Source organism: Saccopteryx leptura, chromosome 8, assembly GCF_036850995.1.
Source record: "Saccopteryx leptura isolate mSacLep1 chromosome 8, mSacLep1_pri_phased_curated, whole genome shotgun sequence".
Classification (NCBI taxonomy): domain Eukaryota; kingdom Metazoa; phylum Chordata; class Mammalia; order Chiroptera; family Emballonuridae; genus Saccopteryx; species Saccopteryx leptura.
The window spans coordinates 88,530,248-88,554,834 of record NC_089510.1 but is presented as its reverse complement, the minus strand read 5'-3'; the positions used below and the strand labels follow the sequence as shown (position 1 = coordinate 88,554,834).

Here is a 24,587-nt window from a genome sequence, read left to right as displayed (position 1 = left end):
AGTTGGAAGATGGAAAAGAGAAGGATCTGGGGAAATTCCCAGGTACTCAAATTACTGTGGAAACAAGGGGAAGCTAATGGAAAAATTAACCCTCTGGATAGTCTAACTTCCTCTTTTAATCTTTTATTTTTCTAAGACATTTTTGATTTCCCTTTCAGCCTTCCTGGTAACCCAGTTTAAAGAAAGGAAGAAAATAAAAAGACTTCCCTTTCGGGTAATAAATTGATTGTTTACTCAATTATTCTTATTTATCTGACTCCTGATGATAATACTATGCTACCATGACAATCTAGATAAATTGTACAGTCTCCAAATTCTTCATGTGAAAGGATAGTCTGCTTTAATCATGCACTGCTTTCTTGATAATAAAACAGATTCTGGTTTCAATAAAAAAGTTCTTGCCCGACTGTCATAGGAGGGAAGACAATACAGACAAACAGCTGGGGGGGTGGAGGGTGCAGATCACGCGTGGTCTTCCTGCTGTGTGGACGGCACGTGAGTCTCTCTCCCTCCTCACTCTCTCTCTCTGTCTTCCTGACACACAGTATGCATTTTACCCCAGAACTAAGGAAGGAGAATCTTCAATTATAAATTGTGTCTCTATGGTAGGTAAAAGGACACTTTTTAAATATTAGTAGCACAAAGGAGGCACTAGTTTACCACCTCCAGTGTGTCTAAGATAAAGAAAACATCTAAGGAAAATTACTGAGAAATTAAACAAACAAAAAGCTTTGAAGAATAAAGAGAACAACAACAAATTAGTCAACCAGAGAGTTTGATTTCTAAGAAATGTGTAATAAGTTAAATATGTTCTTTGTAATGAGGTCATAAATGTGATACACATTTAGTCAAATATGACTTTACCATATTATAATAGAAATCAACTTTCTGTAATTGTCCTTAATCACTTTAGTTAATCCTTTCACTCATTCATGAAGAATAACATCAAATTACTCACTTTCAACATTTGATGTTGCACATTCAATGCGCTGTATCTACTATTGGAATCTTGCTGTAAATTGAAAAGAAAACAGTTAACACAAATATTTAAAAACCTGGCTCTTTTGCTAAACCCAGCTTATAACTCTTAATAGAAGAATTTCACTTGTTTTACTGTGTAAGCTAAAATGAATTCTACACCTGAACCAGAATGTCTCTGAGGCCATCTCTTCATATAATAGGAGAAATAAAGTGTTAACATGCCCATAACTTTGCAAGATTTTAGTAATGAACAAGAGGACATAAGAGTCATAAAATAGCAGCTTGACAGGGCCTTGGGCAATGACTTACTTCCACTTTCACGTTCAGAAGAACTGAGGCACAAAGGTAATAATGCACTGTGCCAGGTACTCCAAGGGAAAGGGGGCTACCAGCAAGGCCCCGGTCTCAGGAGCTTGGCTTGGCTTGGCTTAGGGAGGGGAGAGAAAAGTGCTTTCCTCCCTGAGCTTCAGTGGGTAAGAAATTCTCCAAATATTACTTTACCTTAGTGATACTCCATTTCACAGAGTGAGGATGAGAAAGGAGAAGGAGCAGACCAAGGGCAAGCAAGCACTCCTTCAGTGGCAGACCCAGGACTCAAACTGCCTTAGCCTACAACTGAGCTCCGAGTTTTAGGAGGAGATCATTGGGGCCAGCGGAGCAACTTGACCTGTGGACCCCTTCCAGTCCTGGGCAGCCATGTCAGTCAGGATCTGAGCCACCTGAACATGTCCTCTCCCCACGCTGTGCTGTGCTAGCTTACACGCCACACCCCTTGCTCACCCCGTGGTCAGTATGAGTACACACTCTCAATCATTTATTTCATATTTTTACAACTTATAAAATGAAATGTATTTTTGCTTTCTCACTTTATTTTATTGCTTCACTACTTTATTTTGATTTATAAGGGAATTATATTATGAAATGTACAACAGAATGTACACAGTTTTGGTCAAGGCTTTCAAAAGCAAGTAAAAGTTGAAAGCCAATAGCCTGCCACCTACCTAAGTAAGTCACTGGATCTTCTCAGTTTTAAGAACCCCAAATGCCAATGTTTTATTCAACTAAAGCTTACTTTTTTTAACAGTAAGTGAAAGACTAGCTTTTTTCAAGGTAATATGGACTTAAAAAAATTTTAATGTCAATATCATTTATTTACTCATTCATTCATTCAGCAAATGTTTTTACATAAGATCTGGATTGGGGGGGTGAGGGAAATGTTCTCTTGGCTACATTGAAAGTGAACAGCACTTTGTACTCAAGAGCACTATGATACTGTTAGGAGTTACACAGTAATGTTGGTGCAAAGGCAAACCAAAACAAATACTATACGCTGCAGAAAAGAGAGACTGTAAACAAGTGAACAAATAAATGAATAAAAATAATCTATTCTTAACAAATATATAACAACTCAAAATTTATGGGACACATCAAAAGCAGTCCTGAGTGCAAAGTTCACAGCATTACAGGCATAACTTAAGAAGCTAGAAAAAGCTCAAATAAACAATTTAACCCTGCACCTAAAAGAACTAGAAAAAGAACTGCAAGTAAAGCCCAGAGGAAGTACAAGGAAGGGAATAATAAAGATCAGAGCGAAAATAAATGACAGAAGCTAAGAAACAATACAGAGGATCAATGAAACCAAGAGTGGTTGTTTGAAAAGGTAAACAAGATCGATGAACCTTTAACCAGACTCACCAAAAAAATAAGAGTGGACTCAAATAAATAAAATTAGAAATGAGAGTGGAGAAGTAACAACTGACACAGCAGAAATACAAAGGACTGTAAAAAAATACTATGAAAAACTGTACGCCATAAAATTAGACAACCCTAAGCGAAATGGACAAATTCCTCAAAACATAATCTTTCAAAAATCAATATAGAAGAATCAGAAAACCTAAACAGACCAATTACAACAAATGAGATTGAAAAAGTTATCAAAAAGCTCCCCAAAAAGAAAAGTCCTGGGCCTGATGGCTTCACAAGTGAATTCTACCAAATATTCAAAGAAGAACTAACTCCTATCCTTCTCAAGCTATTTCAAAAAATTCAAAAGGAGGAAAGACTTCTAAACTCCTTTTATGAGGTGAGCATAATTCTGATTCCAAAACAAGGCAAAGACACTACAAAGAAAAAAAATACAAACCAATATCCCAGATGAACTTAGATGCTAAAATTCTCAACAAAATATGAGCAAATCGGATCCAGAAATATATGGAAAAAATCATACATCATGATCAAGTGGGATTTATTCTGGGGAGGCAAGGCTGGTACAATATTCACAAATCAATCAATGTGATTCCTCACATAAACAAAAGGATAAAAAAATCACATAATAATATCAATAAATGCAGAAAAAGCATTTGATAAAATCCAGCACCCATTAATGATCAAAACTCTTAGCAAAGTGAGAATACAGGGAACATACCCCAACATGACAAAGGCCGTCTATTACAAACCCAAAGCCAACATCATACTCAATGGGCAAAAATAAAAGAAATCCCCTTAAGATCAGGAACAAGGCAGGGGTGCTCCCTCTCACCACTCTTATTCAACATAGTTCTGGAAGTCCTAGCCATGGCAATCAGACAAGAAAAAGAAATAAAAGGCATTCAAATTGGAAAAAAAGTAAAACTATCATTATTTGCTGATGATATGATACTGTACATAGAAAACCCTAAAGTCTCAGTCAAAAAACTACTGGAGATGACGTCAGAGTAATGGCGCGGTAGAGAGCGATACCGATAAATCTCCCCCAAAACTCAACAAGATCTTCAACCAGAAACAGAAAAACCTACCCTTGGAGCCTCCAGATGTTTCACAATATACCCGAAGGTATGGTTGAGCGAAAAATTGGCTAAATATATAATCAAACCCCGAAGGAAATAGGGAGTAAGAAATGCTCCGCCTTCCTCACTAACCTAAACAGGGCGGCTTTCACTGGGAACTGAGAATATAGAAACTGAGGTGGGCAAAGGGGGTGAATAGATCCAGGCTGCGGCACAAATGGCCGAACCAGGCTGTGGCACAGAGATCCAGGCCGAGGAAAAACTGTTCCTGTGGCAACCTGGGCAATACAAGCTAACACTCACGCCAAACCCAGACAAAGAAAGACAAGCGGGGCAGCCATTTTCCCCGATCTCCTGGTCGGCGCGCGCAGATACTGGGTGAGAGATTCCTTCCAAAGCCCCGAGAGTGTGCACCTGTGCTGTCTCACAGAGAGGCAGAGGCAGAGGCCTTTGTGTGGGCCGAAAGTGGAATCTCCGGGCCGCCCCAGCGCCCTGGGAAAGCCGCGCACAGAGAGGGAGTGAGAACTAATTCCAACGCTGGAACTTTTCCATGCGGGAGGGGGATTCACTCAGAGGGTGAGGCGGCTGTCCTGATATCCTGGTCGGCACGCACGGAGAGTGGGCAAGAGATTCCTCCCAGCACCTCAGGAGTGGGTGCCCGTGTTACCCCACAGAGGGGCAGAGTCAGAGTCAGAGGCCTCTGTGTGGGCCGAAAGCGGAATCTCCGGGCCGCTCCAGCGCCCTGGAAAGCCACGCACGGGGACGGAGCGAGAACTAATTCCAACGCTGGAACTTTTCCGAGTGGGTGGGGGTTTCACTCAGAGTGTGAGACTGCTGGCCTGATATCCTGGTCTGCGCGCGCAGATAGTGAGCAAGAGATTCCTCCGAGTGCCTCGGCAGTGCCCGCCCGTGTTATCCCACAGAGGGGCAGGTCAGGGGCTTTTGTGTGGGCCAAAAAGCAGGATCTCGGGCTGCCCCAGCGCCCTGAAAAAGCCGCGCCCGGGGACAGAGTGAGAGCCAATTCCAACGCTGGAACTTTTCCGTGCAGGTAGGGGTTTCACTCAGAGTGTGAGACTGCTGGCCTGATATCCTGATCTGTGTGCGCAGATAGTGGGCGAGAGATTCCTCCAAGTGCCTCGGCAGTGCGCGCCCGTGTTATCCCACAGAGTGGCAGAGCCAGAGGTCTTTGAGTGGGCGGAAGCCCCGCCTGATTATGCTAGCAGCTCTGACTGACTGAGCCTTACCCAGAGCCCTGTGCTGAGTGGGAATAGAGTGGGCAGTTGCCAGCTCTTTGAGCCTCTTACTATCCAGGCAGAGGCAGCAGCAACCCCATAGCTGGATTATCAGGCTACTAATTGAGGAAGGAAAGACTAGGAGAAAGGCTCCAGGAACACGGACTCTCTCACTGGCGGAGCCTATAAATGCTAATGAGCCTCGACTGCCAACAAGACTGAAGCACAATACACGACATCGCCATAGAGACTTATCAACTGCAAACCTCTACCTTAGCGTGCCAAAGGGGCAGAACCCGAGGTACACAGTCACCAACCAGGAAGAGGGAGAGAAAAGAAAAAGCAAGAAGATAACCTCTCAAAATCAAGAATAATACGCAGCCTATCCCATTTTATTATATTTGTTTGTTTGTTTCTCTTATCTTCATTCTTGATATTTTTTATTCCTCCTCCAATTTGGTCATTTAACTCTCTGCCGGTCTTACTCTTTCCTCTCCTTGAACTACACTACCCATAAGTGTTACATCTCCCATTATCTTTTCTTTCCTCTTCCTTTCTCTCTATGAGGGTTGCACTCCAAAACCCTTAACTCTCTCTCTCTCTCTCTCTCTCTCTCTCTCTCCTCTTTTTTTTTTCTTTTTTTAGTGGTTCCCTCTTTTTTCTCTCTCTCTCTCTTTCTTTTCTCCCTCTATATTAGTTTCTTCCTTTCTCCTTTACGTCTCCTCTCATTCAAACCTCAATAACGAACAATATCTTATCTGGGACTCAAACTTATGTTTGTGGCATTTTGGGGTTTTTTTACTTTACCTTTTTAACACACTAGCAGTGCTCCCATCCCTGGCTCTCCATTTTATCTAGTTCTTGTTCCACTAAACACAATAGCAATTTTTTAATTTGTCCCCCCATTTTCCTGTTTCCCTCTTATTCCTCTCATCATAACTCTTAGTCAACCAACATCTAAACGCAAATCATTTTATTCTTGATCCAAATTTTTTCATTATTTGCTTTTTGTGGGTCCATACCCCCACCACTTTTTTTTTTCTTGCCCCTTTATTACTTTTCCCCAATTCAGGCCCTCCATTACAGGCATTGTTTGTTCTATTAAATACAATATAATTCACAGTTCACCACAAGATTTTCTCAAGAAAGAAAGGAGAGGAGAGGAGAGAAAAAAAGGAGGGGGGGGAATAATTTCCTTTTTTTAAATTTTTATTTTATTTTATTTTTCTTTATTTCATTATTAATTTTTTTTAAAAAAAACACAACTTTTTTCATTTTTTTATTTTTTTAACTTTTTATTTTTTATTAAATCTCATTAATACTATCAACAAAACCACCCTCAGATGCCATTAAGGAAGAGAAAATCGAATATCATGGAAACAAAAGAAAGAGAGGTAATACAGCTACATGAGGAAAAATCTATGGAGAAAAAATTTAATATATTGGAAAACTTGGAGTTAAATGACAGAGAATTCAAGATAGAAATCCTAAAAATACTCAGAGATATACAAGAAAACACAGAAAGGCAATTTAGGGAGCTCAGAAAACAACTCAATGAAAACAAAGAATATATGTCCAAGGAAATTGAAACTATAAAAACAAATCAAACAGAGATGAAAAACTCAATTCACGAGCTGAAAAACGAGGTAACAAGCTTGGCTAATAGAACAGGCCAGATAGAAGAGGGGATTAGTGAAATAGAAGACAAGCAACTTGAGGCACAACAGAGAGAGGAAGAAAGAGACTCAAAAATTAAAAAAAAATGAGATAGCCCTACAAGAATTATCTGACTCCATCAGAAAGAATAACATAAGAATAATAGGTATATCAGAGGGAGAAGAGAGAGAAAATGGAATGGAGAACATACTCAAACAAATAATAGATGAGAACTTCCCAAGCCTGTGGAAAGAACTAAAGCCTCAAATTCATGAAGCAAACAGAACTCCGAGTTTTCTTAACCCCAACAAACCTACTCCAAGGCACATCATAATGAAATTGGCACAAACCAATGGCAAAGAAAAAATTCTCAAGGCAGCCAGGGAAAAGAAGAATACAAAATATAAAGGAAGGCCCATTAGATTATCATCAGATTTCTCAGCAGAATCTCTACAAGCTAGAAGAGAGTGGACCCCAATATTTAAAGTGCTGAAAGAGAGGAACTTTCAGCCACGAATACTATACCCATCAAAGCTATCCTTCAAATATGAAGGAGAAATAAAAACATTCACAGATACAGAAAAGATGAGGGAATTTATCATCAGAAAACCCCCACTCCAGGAATTACTAAAGGGGGTTCTCCAGTCAGATACAAAGAACAAAAAAAAATAAAGCCACAAGTAAAAGTTCCAAGAAGAACACAATAAAACCAAATTTAAACTGTGACAACAACAAAAAGAAAGGGGGGAGAGGATGGAGATTAACAGTAGCAAAGGACGATGGAGTGCAAAAGTACTCACAAAATAGTGCGCTACAATGAACAGGGTAGGAACCCTTTTCATTACCTAAAGGTAACCACCATTGAAAAAACCACCACAGAAGCACATGAGATAAAAAAGATAGCAACAGTGGAAAGATGTATGGAATACAACCAAATAAAAACAAAAGATAAAAAAATGAAAGAGAAGGATCAAACAAGACACAAAACTAACAGAAAGCAATCTATAAAATGGCAATAGGGAACTCACAAGTGTCAATAATTACACTAAATGTAAACGGATTAAACTCACCAATAAAAAGACACAGAGAAGCAGAATGGATTAAAAAAGAAAATCCAACTGTATGCTGCCTACAGGAAACTCATCTAAGTAACAAGGATATAAACAAACTCAGAGTAAAAGGCTGGAAAACAATACTCCAAGCAAATAACATCCAAAAAAAAGCAGGTGTAGCAATACTCATATCTGATAATGCTGACTACAAGACAACAAAAGTACTCAGAGACAAAAATGGACATTTCATAATGGCTAAGGGGACCCTGAATCAAGAAGATATAACAATTCTTAATATATATGCACCAAACCAAGGAGCACAAAAATATATAAGACAGCTACTTATTGACCTTAAAACAAAAACTGACAAAAATACAATCATACTTGGAGTCCTCAATACACCGCTGACGGCTCTAGATCGGTCATCCAAACAGAGAATCAACAAAGATATAGTGGCCTTAAACAAAACACTAGAGCACCTGGATATAGTAGACATCTACAGGATATTTCATCCCAAAGTGACTGAGTATACATTTTTCTCCAGTGTACATGGATCATTCTCAAGAATTGACCATATGTTGGGCCACAAAAACAACATCAGCAAATTCAGAAAAATCGAAGTTGTACCAAGCATATTTTCTGATCATAAAGCTGTGAAACTAGAATTGAACTGCAAAAAGGAGGAAAAAAATCACACAAAAATGTGGAAACTAAACAACATACTTTTAAAAAATGAATGGGTCAAAGAAGAAATAAGTGCAGAGATCAAAAGATATATACAGACTAATGAAAATGACAATACGACATATCAGAATCTATGGGATGCAGCAAAAGCAATGATAAGAGGGAAGTTCATATCACTTCCGGCATATATGAACAAATAAGAGAGAGCCCAAGTGAACCACTTAACTTCCCACCTTAAGGAACTAGAAAAAGAAGAACAAAGACAACCCAAAACCAGCCGAAGAAAGGAGATAATAAAAATCAGAGCAGAAATAAATGAATTAGAGAACAGAAAAACTATAGAAAAAATTAATAGAACAAGGAGCTGGTTCTTTGAAAAGATCAACAAAATTGACAAACCCTTGGCAAGACTTACCAAGGAAAAAAGAGAAAGAACTCATATAAACAAAATTCAATATGAAAGAGAAGAAATCACCACAGACACCATAGATATACAAAGAATTATTGTAGAATACTATGAAAATCTTTATGCCACTAAATTCAACAACCTAGAAGAAATGGATAAATTCCTAGAACAATACAACCTTCCTAGACTGAGTCAAGAAGAAGCAGAAAGCCTAAACAGACCTATTAGTAGAGAAGAAATAAAAAAAAACCATTAAAAACATCCCCAAAAATAAAAGTCCAGGCCCTGATGGCTATACCAGAGAATTTTATCAAACATTCAAAGAAGACTTGGTTCCTATTCTACTCAAAGTCTTCCAAAAAATTGAAGAAGAAGCAATACTTCCAAACACATTTTATGAGGCTAACATAACCCTCATACCAAAACCAGGCAAGGACGGCACAAAAAAAGAAAACTACAGACCAATATCTCTAATGAATACAGATGCTAAAATACTAAACAAAATACTAGCAAATCGAATACAACAACATATTAAAAAAATAATACATCATGATCAAGTGGGATTCATCCCAGAATCTCAAGGATGGTTCAACATACGTAAAACGGTTAACGTAATACACCATTATCAACAAAACAAAGAACAAAAACCACATGATCTTATCAATAGACGCAGAAAAGGCTTTTGATAAAATACAACACAATTTTATGTTTAAGACTCTCAACAAAATGGGTATAGAAGGAAAATATCTCAACATGATAAAGGCCATATATGATAAACCATCAGCTAACATCATATTAAATGGCACTAAACTGAAGGCTTTCCCCCTTAAATCAGGAACAAGACAAGGTTGTCCACTCTCTCCACTCTTATTTAATGTGGTACTAGAGGTTCTAGCCAGAGCAATCAGACAAGACAAAGAAATAAAAGGCATCCATATCGGAAAAGAAGAAGTAAAGGTATTACTATTTGCAGATGATATGATCCTATACATCGAAAATCCCAAGGAATCCACAAAAAGACTACTAGAAACAATAAGCCAATACAGTAAGGTTGCAGGATACAAAATTAAAATACAGAAGTCAACAGCCTTTCTATATGCCAACAATGAAACATTTGAGAACGAACTCAAAAGAATAATCCCCTTCACGATTGCAACAACAAAAAAATAAAATACTTAGGAATAAACATAACAAAGAATGTAAAGGACTTATATAATGAAAACTATAAACCATTGTTAAGGGAAATCGAAAAAGGTATGATGAGATGGAAGAATATACCTTGTTCTTGGTTAGGAAGAATAAATATAATCAAGATGGCCATATTACCCAAAGCAATATACAAATTTAATGCAATTCCCATCAAAATTCCAATGACATTTTTTAAAGAAATGGAGCAAAAAATCATCAGATTTACATGGAACTATAAAAAACCCCGAATAGTGAAAGCAATCCTAAAGAAAAGGAATGAAGCTGGGGGCATTACAATACCTGACTTCAAACTATATTATAGGGCCACGACAATCAAAACAGCATGGTATTGGCAGAAAAATAGACACTCAGACCAATGGAACAGAATAGAAAACCCAGAAATAAAACCACATATATATTGTCAAATAATTTTTGAAAAAGGGGCCAAGAACACACAATGGAGAAAAGAAAGCTTCTTCAATAAATGGTGCTGGGAAAACTGGAAAGCCACATGCAAAAGAATGAAACTGGACTACAGTCTGTCCCCCTGTACTAAAATTAACTCAAAATGGATCAAAGATCTAAACATAAGACCTGAAACAATTAAGTGCATAGAAGAAGACATAGGTACTAAACTCATGGACCTGGGTTTTAAAGAGCATTTTATGAATTTGACTCCAATGGCAAGAGAAGTGAAGGCAAAAATTAATGAATGGGACTACATCAGACTAAGAAGTTTTTGCTCAGCAAGAGAAACTGATAAAAAAATAAACAGACAGCCAACTAAATGGGAAATGATATTTTCAAACAACAGCTCAGATAAGGGCCTAATATCCAAAATATACAAAGAACTCATAAAACTCAACAACAAACAAACAAACAAACAATCCAATAAAAAAATGGGAAGAGGACATGAACAGACACTTCTCCCAGGAAGAAATACAAATGGCCAACTGATACATGAAAAGATGCTCATCTTCGTTAGTTATTAGAGAAATGCAAATCAAAACTGCAATGAGATACCACCTCACACCTGTTAGATTAGCTATTATTAACAAGACAGGTAATAGCAAATGTTGGAGAGGCTGTGGAGAAAAAGGAACCCTCATACACTGTTGGTGGGAATGTAAAGTAGTACAACCATTATGGCAGAAAGTATGGTGGTTCCTCAAAAAACTGAAAATAGAATTACCTTATGACCCAGATGTAACATCCACCGGGTACAAGAACAAACGTCGGAGACTTTCAGTAGTATAGATGTAACTTTATTGGCTAGTTTTACCTGCGCAGGGGCAAATTCCTGAGGTGTCCAGAGACACTGTGCTCACAAGGAGCTGCAGATGGGAATCGCACCTAGCGCTCACAGCTAAATCTTTTTATAAGCTAAGCAAGCAAGCCTAATACAGAAGCAGATGTGGCGGTAACCTATTTGCTAAGGGGGCTGCACATAGCATAGCAACAGGGGCTGGGGTCTAGCTCATTGGCGAATTCCAAACCTAAACTTCTGATAAGGGTCTTTTAACCAATAGAATGCAAACGTTTGTCTCTTTTTCTTTCTTTTTTTCTTCTCTCTCAGCCTCCCAGAGTCCCTATCTGTCTCTGCTTCTTGAATGACCTTGGGCATGTTATTCCTAACAGAACAGGAGCAGGACCTGCCTGTAACCCTTAAGTTCCCTGTTCCATTAGTGCCCTGCTTATTTTCTGATCTTCTCTTAGTCCTTACACCAGCAATCCCTCTACTGGGTATATACCCCAAAAACTCAGAAACACTGATATGTAAAGACACATGCAGCCCCATGTTCATTGCAGCATTGTTCACAGTGGCCAGGACATGGAAACAACCAAAAAGCCCGTCAATAGATGACTGGATAAAGAAGATGTGGCACATATACACTATGGAATACTACTCAGCCATAAGAAATGATGACATCGGATCATTTACAGCAAAATGGTGGGATCTTGATAGCATGATACGAAGTGAAATAAGTAAATCAGAAAAAACCAGGAACTGCATTATTCCATACGTAGGTGGGACATAAAAGTGAAACTAAGAGACATTGATAAGAGTGTGGTGGTTACGGGGGAAGGGTGGAGAGGGAGAGGGAAAGGGGGAAGGGGAGGGGCACAAAGAAAACTAGATAGAAGGTGACAGAGGACAATCTGACTTTCGGTGATGGGTATGCAACATAAGTGAATGACAAGATAACTTGGAGTTGTTATCTTTGAATATATGTATCCTGATTTATTGATGTCGCCCCATTAAAAATAAAATTATTAAAAAAAAAAAACAAAAAAAACTACTGGACCTGATAAGTGAATTCAGCAAGGTGGCAAGATATAAAATCAATATTCAGAAATCAGTGGCATTTTTATACACCAACAATGAACTATCTGAAAGACAAATTAAAAAATCAATCCCTTTCACTACTGCAACAACAAAAAAATAAAGTACCTAGGAGTAAATTTAACCAAGAGGTTAAAGACTTGTATTTGGAAAATTATAAAACACTGATAAAAGAAATCAAGGAAGATACAAACTAGTGGACTCATATATCATGTTCATGGGTAGAAAGAATAAACATAATTAAAATGTCTATATTACCCAAAGAAATCTATAAATTCAATGCAGTTCCTATTAAAATAGCAATACTTCAAAGATATAGAATATTCCAAAAATTCATATGGAACCAAAAAAAAACACGAATAGATTCAGTAATCCTGAAAAAGAAGAATAAAGTGGGAGGTATCACACTTCCTGATATCAAGCTATACTACAAGATCATCGTACTCAAAACAGCTTGGTACTGGCATAAGAACAGGCATACAGATCAATGGAACAGAACAGAGAACCCAGAAATAAACCCAAACCCATATGGACAATTGATATTTGACAAAGGAGGTAAGAGCATACTATGGAGTAAAGACAGCCTCTTCAACAAATGGTGTTGGGAAAATTGAAACTGGATCACCAAGTTACAGCATTCACAAAAATAAACTCAAAATGAATAAAAGACTTAAATGTAAGTTGTGAAACCATAAACATCTTGGAAGAAAACATAGGCAGTAAACTCTCCGACATCTCTCGCAGCAATATATTTGCTGACTTATCTCCACGGGCAAGTGAAATAAAGGACAGGATGAACAAATGGGACTCTATCAAACTAAAAAACTTTTGTACAGCTAAAGACAATATGAACAAAATAAAAAGACAACCCACACAATTGGAGAATATATTCACCAATACATCTGATAAGGGCCTAATAACCAAAATTTATAAAGAACTTGTAAAACTCAACACCAGGAAAACAAACAATCCAATCAAAAAATGGGCCAAAGAACTGAATAGACACTTCTCCAAAGAGGACATACAGATGGCCAATAGGCATATGAAAAAATGCTCAACATCACTAATCATCAGAGAAATGCAAATTAAAACCACAATGAGATATCACCTCACACCTATCAGAATGGTGCTCATCAACAAAACAACACAGAATAAGTGCTGATGAGGATGTGGAGAAAAGGGAACCCTCCTGCACTGCTGGTGGGAATGCAGACTGGTGCAGCCTCTGTGGAAAACAGTATGGAGATTCCTCAAAAAATTAAAAATGGAACTACCTTTTGACCCAGCTATCCCACTTTTAGGAATATACCCTAAGAACACCACATCACTGATTCAAAAGAAGAAATGCATCCCCATGTTTATGGCAGCATTGTTCACAATAGCCAAGATCTGGAAACAGCCTAAGTGTCGGTCAGTGGACGAGTGGATTAAAAAGCAGTGGTACATATACACAGTGGAATACTATGAGGCCATGAGGAAGAAGGAAATCTTACCTTCTGCAACAACATGGATGGACCTGGAAACTATTATGCTAAGTGAAATAAGCCAGGTAGAGAAAGAAAAATATCATATGACCTCACTCATTTGAAGAATCCAATGAACAATGTGAATTAAGGAACAGATCAGAGGCAGAGGTGAGTTCAAAGGGACTAGAGGGAAAATGGTCACAGGAAAAGTGGAAGAGAAGATGGGATCAGAGAAGGGGAAGAGATTAATAAAATTATATATAAATAGCCTGACCATTTGGTGGTGCAGTGGATAGAGCGTCTGACTGGGATGCAGAGGACCCAGGTTCGAGACCTCAAGGTCGCCAGCTTGAGCACGGGCTCATCTGGTTTGAGCACGGGCTCATCTGGTTTGAGCAAAGCTCACCACCTTGGACCCAAGGTCACAGGCTTGAGCAAGGGGTTACTTGGTCTGCTGTAGCCCCACGGTCAAGGCACATATGAGAAAGCAATCAATGAACAACTATGGTGTTGCAACGAAAAACTGGTGATTGATGCTTCTCATCTCTCTCTGTTCCTGTCTGTCTGTCCCTATCTATCCCTCTCTCTGACTCTCTGTCTCTGTAAAAAAAAAAAAATTATATATACATAAGACAACATTATAGAGAACAGGACAGCAAATCCTGGAGGGAAGGGGGAAGGGGGCAAACAGGGCAGGGGGGCGAGGGAAACACGAGGGTGGGGGGAGATATATTCAGTGGGACACTTGAATCTATTTAAACTCAATAAATTAAAATCATAAAAAAAATCAAATAAAATAATTATACTATAGGACAAGGAGGAAAGAAAACAGAGGACCTCTATGTGTTGGGCACTTTACATACATTAACATAAGAAAAAAATAATCTACTCTTTATTGTTGAAGATTAAGCTATTTCCAATTTATTGCTATCATAAATAATGTAATAAAAATAGGTAGGTTTTAAGAATAATTTTTTTAACTCTTCCTCTTAAAATATTTTGGTAGCAAAAAAAAATGTACTTCAGACCTACAATTGTTAATAATCAGAGTAAAAGATTTTTCAACAATTCCCTCTCCTCTCAGTTTCATGAAAAAGAGAAATGGATAAAAACTTACCCTTCCTTTATTTAGTGTTTCTTGTGCTTCTAACTTATAAACAAGAAAATCTAGAAAATATAAAATGGAGGAAATACAGTGTTCATTAATTGCTTGTGAAATTGTTAAACATCTAAAATAAAGGAAATTTTTATTCAGACTTACAAAAAAGTTCTGGGTTTAAAACAATCTTCTTGGTGACTTATATATACTTAATTTTGCCTCTTAATAGTTTGGAAAAAGTTGAAAAAACTATCATACAATTTTCCTCTTTAACTTAAAGCTGTAAATCTTGCATCAATATCCACATTACAACCAATTGATTAAAAGTGCATTTAGAAGGTGCACGGTGTAATTAACCAGCCTTGAAATTAAGGAGGAAAAAAACAGGAAGCACACCTAAAGCCAGAGATGATTTTTTGCTATCCACTAGATGGCACACTAAAATCATTCAGGACCTAAAAAGAGAATGCAAGGCACTGAAACCATCTTTAATGCTCTTATTAAAACTTATCATCCACTAGATGGCCCTATAAAATCACTCTGTATTTGAAGACAAGAAAAATCCAAATCCTATTAAAGCATTTTAATGATGTTAAATTTCTGTTCCTTACACAGGCTTAATCCAAGGGTCAGTTACACATCTGAACCAATATTGCTGTCCCCTTTTCTCCCTCCCACACACTAAATTAATCACACAGAACACCTAACTTAAATCACAAGATTTATCACAAAACATGAATAAAAATATAAATACATATAACTGTAGATCACAAGCTGTATAAACACTATGCTTTCCACCAAAATTCTGATAAAAATCACAGCACTGCCTAAATGCCTGTGCAAAATGTTAGTTTTTCAAATTGGACCAATAGGACGTCCAATAAAAGCCCTCACAAGATAAAACAGGCGTTTAACTTAAAAGACATCATACAATATAATCAATTTATTGTTATAAATGTGTGTGTATATATATATATATGCATATGCATATATATATATATATAATATATCATATAAATATGTCATACTTGAGACAATGCATACTGTTACTTTCTGGATATTTGTAGACACAAGTTCTATGTATTAGTAACATATGTATAATATTCAGATGTGTATCATATTCAAATGAAAAGCTACTTATTTCTGAAAGAATATATATAGTCAATATATGAACTACTTCAAGGTGGTACACATTGAGTGAAAGATTCTAAATGCAGTCTTGAGCAGGAATTATTTTATTGCACAAGGCACAGCAAATTGCTTGACATCTCTCTCTGTCTACCTATAATTCTGACTTCGGGTTGATCTCATCAATTTCTTAGCAAAAAAAGGTAGTAAAGCAAATATGTACATGATGCTGCAAGGAAGAGTATGATAAAAACAAAACACAAGGTACATTATTTACCTTCTTTGGCTTTCTTATGTTCAAGTCTTTCCTTTTGTAATGATTTTTCTAATCTTGATCTGTGTTCATACACAACTGGAAAAAAAAAGTCAAAATTTGTATTCAATGGTTTAAAAATTCTAAAGTAAAATTAACATGAATTTTTAAAACAGTAGGAAAACAAGTTAGGGTCTTTTCACAATTAAAATAAAAAGGTATATATTTAGAATTTTCACATTCTGATTTAAAAATAGATGCAATAATCGACATAATTCTGGGCTGACTCCTATAGAATCTCTGAACAGTATGTCCCTCTATAGAACCAATACTCTGGAAGAGGCTGCTACCTTTTGTGCCAGCTCCTTTTCCTTCCCCTGCTTCTTTTTTCTTTTTAAGTGAGAGAGTCAGAGAGAGAGAGACAGAGAGATGGACAGATAGGGACAGAGAGTGACAGAGAGAGGGACAGACAGGGACAGACAGAAAGGGAAAGAGATGAGAAGCGTCAATTCTTCATTGAGGCACTTGTTATTTATTAATTTGCTTTCTCATATGTGCCTTGACCAGGGGTAAGGCCAAGCCAGTGACCCCTTGCTCAAGCCAGGGCTTTTAGGCTCAAGCTAGCAACTTTTGGGCTTAAGCCTGCAACACCAAGCTCAACCTAGAGAACCCATGCTCAAGCAGGATGAGTCTGCGCTCAAGCCAGCGACCTCAGGGTTTCAAACCTGGGTCCTCTGCATCCCAGGCCAATGCTCTGTCCATTGCGCCACTGCCTGGTCAGGCTCCCCTGCTTCTTAAATGAGCATTTCTGTGAGGTTCCTGGGCAACCATGTCCACACCCACGACTTCAACCACCGTCTGCATAGCACTGACCCACAAATCTGTATCTCGAACTCCTCCCGCCTCTCTCTTAGGCACTTGAAACAACATTTCCTAAAGCCTATAGGTATTTCCACTCAGATATTTTATAAGCACTGCTGAGCCAACACAATCTGAATTTAAATTAAGGCTGCTGTGTGTCAGTAAGGAAACCACAGCAGTATACCACCGGAATGAAAAAGAAAAGTCTATGTCCCCACATCAAGGAAAACACAGAAACGAAGGAGGGAGGGATACTGGAAAGGACCTGCAGAAGTGCCACATAAGAACAGCCAGGTTTATCACATCTGCCATGGCCAGTAGAAACCGACGGCAGAGGGATGTCTTCCTGTGACTTCCTGCACTTTACCATCCCTGTCTCCTCAGTCTACTCCACAGAGGCCAGAACTGCCGGGAGCAGGAGAGGAAGAGCAGGTACTTTAGAGGAAAGGCAGGGAGAGTCTACGGCAGGGATCCCCAAACTGCGGCCCCCTGGGGCCATTTATCCGGCCCCCGCCACACTTCCAGAAGGGGCACCTCTTTCATTGGTGGTCAGTGAGAGGAGCACAGCATGCATCTGCATCCTGTGCTCCTGGAGTACTGTATATGGTGGCACCACAAAGCGCGGCATCACAAAGCGCGACATCACTCACATACAGTACTACTTCCAGTGACGCGGGAGCACGCATCACGGCTCCGGAAGCGCATCATATCACTTGTTACGGCTAGCAGTGACAAATATGGAACCGGACATTGACCATCTCATTAGCCAAAAGCAGGCCCACAGTTCCCATTGAAATACTGGTCAGTTTGTTGATTTAAATTTACTTGTTCTTTATTTTAAATATTGCATTTGTTCCTGTTTTGTTTTTTTACTTTAAAATAAGATATGTGCAGTGTGCATAGGGATTTGTTCATAGATTTTTTTATAGTCCAGCCCTCTAATGGTCTGAGGGACAGTGAACTGGCCCCCCGGTGTAAAAAGTTTGGGGACACCTGCTCTACTGGAACTCTCTTCCCCACTCCAGGCTTCACAACCGCAGCAAGCGGAGCTGCAAGAGAGGGAGACTTCCCTCTGAATGAATAAAATATGTTATTATATACTGTACTAGGCCAGATACTAAATCAAGATACTTACTACAACAAGACTGTGGATAAATGATATTAAAAGTTGATTTTTATTGAATAAATTTGATGTGAAACACTTTAAGTTTAAGGAAGTCAATAGTGTTACTTTGATACATTTAAATATTATAATTGCCGATGTAGCAATACTTACTATACTACATAATTATCATACAAGAAAGTTTTTCTTTTTTTTTTTTTTTCAGTCTGAAAGAAGCCAAGAAGCAGCCAAGTCTGTCCTAGATTTCACCCAGGGACATAAAATGCAGCCCACAGAGAGGCTTAAACAGGCAATGCGGGGAAAGGAGAAAAGAATAAGTGAAGTTCCCGAGGTGCTGTTTGAATCCGTTTGTTCAGCATTGTGGTCACATATGATGTCATTACCTGGCAAACTAAGCCAAACCTGTCAGTGGTTTTACCAGTCCTTAGCTCTGCACAATTACCCAAGATACAGTGTAATCATTAATCACTGCCTGACCATGCATAGCATAGAATTGGCCATCCAGAGTTATCATGGTCACAGCAACTCCCCTCCCCACACCTGCTGCAAGCCCTTGCTGCTGAAGGAACTCGCTGTTCCTCTCCCCACCCTTTCCCCTTTGTCACAGCTGCCAGTTACCAGCTACTGCTGTCCAACTTCCAACAGAACATCATCTCCTTCCCATACTGCACATCCTGTCTTGTCATCTTATATACACCTCCCATCGCCAGGGCTCCATCTACAACAGGGGTTGGGAACCTTTTTGGCTGAGAGAGTCATGAACACCACATATTTTAAAATGTAATTCCATGAGAGCCATACAGCAACCCGTGTATGTTATGCATTATCCAATAAAAATTTGGTGTTGTACCAGAGGACAGCTGTGATTGGCTCCAGCCACCCGCAACCATGAACATGAGCAGTAGGAAATGAATGGATTGTAATACATGAGAATGTTTTATATTTTTAACGTTATTTTTTTTTTATTAAAGATTTGTCTGTGAGCCAGATGCAGCCATCAAAAGGGCCACATCTGGCTCACAAGCCATAGGTTCCCGACCCAATACAACCACAGCTCCTACTTCTACTCACACCTCTGCTAGCTAACATCTCTGTCCACAACTTCTGGAATGCCTGCCTCCACCCAAACTGGTCTGGTGTCACCCCTGCTGGCATGCCTGCCCCAGTCTCCTCTTTCCCCTCGTCCTCAGCCTGTTACTAGTCATTGCAGTAATCTCTGCTCCAACCCCTTTCTCCACCCCAGTTCCTACTCTATTCACCACATGGTCCACCACCCCGTGCTATTTATAAAGGAACCCAACACAACTCTGCATTGTCTTAGCACCTACTGTGTACCTGGCACCACATTATCAATAGAAAAGCAAAATGAATAGACAAGGGCCTTGGCCCCAAGAAGCTCAAGTCTAACACTGGAAATAGGTGAGGTCATTTTTAAATAATTAGAGCTAAATGCATTTGGGATAATAAAAGTATATTTAAGCCCAAGGAAAGACAGGGATGAGCTCTGGATTGGAGAGGGGCTGGGAAGACTTCTCCGAGGAGCTTCTCTCTTGGATGCTTTGAGTGTGAAGAGCAGTTTGGTAGACGGGGAGGCACATTCTGAAAGGCCTCACAAGGACAAAGGCACAGAGGTGTGAAACTAGACTGAAGGTAGTTGTACTCCAAAGAGCTTAGTTGCAAGTCCATTGTTGAGAAATCACATTTGTTCAAACACATCTGTATGGCATTTAAGTCCCAAGGCCAACTTCCAAAAGCCTATTAACACCAAGAGTTTCCTGGATTGATACGAACAGTGTCAACTTGTATGAAGTTTGAGACAAAGCAGGGAAAACAAAGATTAGTGCTATTTTATAACCACACCAAAGCCAAGCCCTGAACTGCAGGCTCATGGTCATGGAGGACTTCAGTCAGGTTGGGGAAACTTACAGGAAAGCAGATGAATTACAACGCCATCATGCTATGACAGAGGCAAGAACAGAGTGCCACAGGATCACCCAGACTCCCCAGATGGGAAGGAAACACCCCCTCAACTCCAATCCACTGGCCAAAGTTCCCACGGTCTAGGTAGAAGGTCACAAGAATATAAACATGCCAGCTAAAAGGGGATCCTGGTACAGCCATTGAACATATTACAGACAATCTCAGCAAGCATCTGCATTATTTTCAAAGGAAAAAAAAACAGGCGAAGTCAAGACCTTGCTCTAATGGAACTGAAACGGCAGCCAGGGATGCGAGTCCAGGGGCCTCCTGAGGGTGTCAGATCCGTTTGGGATAAATAACTCCAGTCTAGAAACACCCATAATTAAAAAAAAAACACAACAAAAACCTACAGCCTAGATAAGATTTATATGAGGGGACTGCTCACCACCCATCCCTAGCCACATCAGAGTAGTAGTAAATATTTTTGTGGAAGAGTAAGGTTAGAGGGGGAAGCTGCACTTATATATTACAACCCTGTGAAATTCTTCCTTATTTAATAATATACAGCAGCAATCACTGTATGTAAACTCACTGTGTGAACTCAGCAGCCAGATAATGATTATATTTGGCTTGGCAAGCAGAAAACTCATCAGTGTGATTTCATATTCAACAAGAGCGGAGCATCCAGTCAAGTAGCCCAAACTGAGAGGGAGCGTGGGACGAGGCGACAGGCACAGGTGTGGGCCTGTGGGAGATGGGGCTGCATTCTCTCTTCATCCTCTTCTCTGCAGCGCAGTCAGGAAGAGACAGTGCCAACAGCTGGTCCACAGCACCCATTTATCATACTGAATCACACAACTGCCTTTGACAGTTTTATACTCAGTGGGAATTTATATATTCAACATATTAATAGTCAAGTGTCTCAAGAGCCAAGAAATCCTAGGATACACAGTTATAAACTTTCATAAATCACCTGAAGAGATACTCTATGAAGTTCACAAAGAAGCAAACTGTTTGTGGATTACAGTCCTTGTGACATCTGAGACACAGTCATACATAAAATGGTATCACAACAAGAGCTCAGGCAAGAGAATGTGTTTTTGCAATAGGAGTAAAAAGATGGGATAAACAGGAATAGCGGCTATATGTAGAAAGCATGAGGTAACTGTATTATTAATAGTATCTTACTCAGAACTGGCCAAGCCATTATAGAGCATCAGCTTCTATAATGTAATATAATGTATATATATATTACATTATATACATGTCCTGATGTAATATAACTTAGGAATGCAAAAGGGGTTTGAGAGGTAGAGCCAATCACCAAGGAAGAAGGTGAAAGAGCAGCACTTGGTGGAGAGCTGGAGCACTGTTTTTCATCAGGTTCAGAGAAAGGCCAAAAAAGAATCACCAAACTGGGAGCTGACAAAACCACTAATACTAGGTAAGGAACAGTGAAGTGAAAATTCTTGGATTTGGAAATTTCAGAAAGCATAAAAAAGAGACAGGCAATAATAGAATGATTGACAACACAGGCACAGGTGTCTGAGTTCATATCCCAGATCCATTCCTTAAGGCAGTGGTTCTCAAAGTGTGCACCAGGGCGCACTGGTGTGTCCTAGAAGATTTCCAGGTGCACCCTATGGTATTCCAGAGAAATATGTGCCTGTTGGAGTTTAAATTTTTGAGGGACAGAGGTGTGGGGAATTGGCTGTAAGCTGACAGTCTGCCCAACCCCCCACCTCACTTTCCTGATTAGGTTGCAAAAGGCTGTTAAGCTGTGGTGCTGGATTGTTTACACTACCCTCATGCTCCCCAGAAAGACTGGAGGCAAGTTTCTTCTATCCTTTGTTTGGTGTCAAGTTAAGATGATATGTATGGTGGGGGTTTTGGATTGATGACTATACATAAGGACTTGTCTCTTGAAGACGTTTGGATTTCTATAAAAGAAGAATATGTGGCAATATCTAAAAAAGCTTTGAACATTTTACTACAATTTTCAACATCCTATTTATGTGAATTAGGATTTTCTACCCTCAACACAAGAGTAAAAAGAGAGGAATTCTTCAATGTATTGATGAGGAAATGACTGCCTTTCAAATATATGCCCAAACATTGAAGAAATCGCTAGGACACATCACACTCATGTTTCTCATAAACACAAGAATGAAAAATTTACTAAATCTTACTAGGAATGTATCTATATATATATAAAGATAACATTTTTGTCTTTTTATTTTTTAACTCTTTTTAACGAATTCTAAAAAGCATAACAAAAAGTGTAACATAAAAATGTTTTCTAATGTCAGAATAAATTTAATTTTGTCATATTTATTTTGTTTAATTACCATAAAAGCACGCTTGGACTTTATATTTTTTAATATTTGACTTATTATAACATATTTCTCAGAAATTTGTATATAGTGCGCCTGCTATTATTTGTAGGATTTTAAATGTGCCCCGACTTCAAACAGTTTGAGAAGCACTGCCTGAGGGGCCAGTCGCTGCACTGCTCGTACTTCGGTTTCTCTATGTGATGTGTGGCAATAGTAACAGTATCTATCTCTCTGGGGAGACGTCAGGGTTAAATGAGCTAATAAATGCCAGGTGCTTAGAACACTGCCTGGCAGAGTAAATGCCAGAAAATACTAAAATATTTTTTCACTTATCTGTTATGATGGCTTAAAACTGCCGGAGAGTAAATTAGGGAAGTCTTCTCAACCCTAAAATTAAATTCTAATAATAACAAAGTTATAGATATATATTCAATAAGGCATAAGATCTTGATTTTAATTTGCTTTAAAAATTTGTTTAAAAAAATATACTTAGAAATAATAAAGCAAATAATCATTCCAAGAACTTAGTAAAACCCATAAGCCAATTTTTTAAATAAAATTTGAAGGACAGTAAAACAACCCAGATAGAATATTTGTGTCCTTGTAGCTCTTCTAGAAAATTTCCCTATCAATTAAACATACACACACACTACCCTTAATTTCTTTAAAATGCATTCTCCAGGCTTTTGAGCTAGTGATTTATCTAGATATGTTTACTGTTTTGCTTAGGAGGAGGATTGCTAATCAATCCTTGTCACTTATCTCTATTTTTCTATTTATACTCTGAACTCAAGGGCATCAGTCAAGATAAACTAATACTGCTAGCACTTTTGCAACAAAAATGGTATGCAGTGAATATTCTCATGGCACCAAGCACGTTAAGGGAAAATAAGTATAAAAATATGATAGTTCAATCTCAGCATTCAAGACCTTGAATGCAGAATAACACTATAACAGGGATAGGATCTGAATCACAAAAAGTCATGAGAAAAAGAGGAAATCCACAAGACTCATCATCTGCTTACTGAAGGAGTTTAATATTTTCCGTGCAATCGAGAATGGAAACAGGTTTTACTCTATGTAAAGCCAGCAGCCACGGCCAGAGCCACCATCAGAGCAGCCTGGTCCATGCAGGTTCGCATTGGATTCGGACAGTCGGTAAAGAAACCATGGAGCCCAAAACTGGTGGGCCATAACCTTTAATCCTACCTTGCACCCGGCGGGCAAGTAAAAATACACACTGGGCTCCAAAACCCAGTCACACTCAGTGCTCACAAAGCCACTGACTTATCCGAGTTTCCTAGAATCAAAGGTTTCTAGCTCACCAACCTTATTCTCCTCAGTTCCCCATCTCCTTCCTTATCCCAGATACAAACTCTACACAGACTGGCATCTCACTCAGTACTCCGCCATCTTGGCTGCTTCTCCTGGCCTCCTCCACGTGGCCTCCTTCTGCTTTCTGCTCTGCTCTCTCATGCTAACCTCAGGAACCAAAAGCACAAACTCCCGTTTTGCCCCCACTTTATACTGTAGCTTCACAACCTCTAATCCAATATACAAAGTAGGGAAGTCTCTAAAACAAAGTCACTTCTCTGAGGCATGATTGGATTATACCGCCCTACAGCAAAAAGAGTGGGAAAGGCTTAATCCCAAAACCAAGCCTCAGGCTACAACGATTCTCAACACACATTAATATCACCTGGGCAACGGCCTCTTTAACAAAGTGAGCATAATACATTTTATCTGCCCAACAATCCACCCCTATGCTCACTTTACTACCTACAATTTACATCACCAGCATTCCTGTGCAAGGAAATTAGAACATTACACAGATTACAACAGCAAAAATCATACAGTTTCAACAATTACAAAGGTACATTTCACCAGTCTCTCAGCACTTAGCCCAAAGCGCAAAATGTCCTCGGCCTTTTTTCTAGCCATGGGAAAGCTTCCCGGGGCAGGGGAGTGCTTCCAGGAAAGCCACCCCCCACCCCCATCAGGGTATTTCACATTGTCCAAAATCCGTAATCCATAAGTCCATCCAACAAAGGAGCCAATGCCCACTCCAGTCG

The 24,587-nt window shown here is 39.0% G+C and overlaps 1 protein-coding gene across 4 annotated transcripts in view; it reads right to left on the bottom strand.

The window, feature by feature from the left end:
- The window catches only part of GOLIM4 (golgi integral membrane protein 4), a 115,172-nt gene that overhangs the window by 32,215 nt on the left and 58,370 nt on the right, over nt 1–24,587 (bottom strand). For all 4 annotated transcript variants that reach the window (XM_066347126.1, XM_066347127.1, XM_066347128.1 and 1 more), the window contains exons 2-4: nt 16,300–16,374; nt 14,913–14,962; nt 959–1,012 (exon numbers count right to left, since the gene is read on the bottom strand). In XM_066347126.1, coding sequence (XP_066203223.1) covers nt 959–1,012; nt 14,913–14,962; nt 16,300–16,374 — 179 coding nt within the window. The remainder of the gene's footprint in view (nt 1–958; nt 1,013–14,912; nt 14,963–16,299; nt 16,375–24,587) is intronic.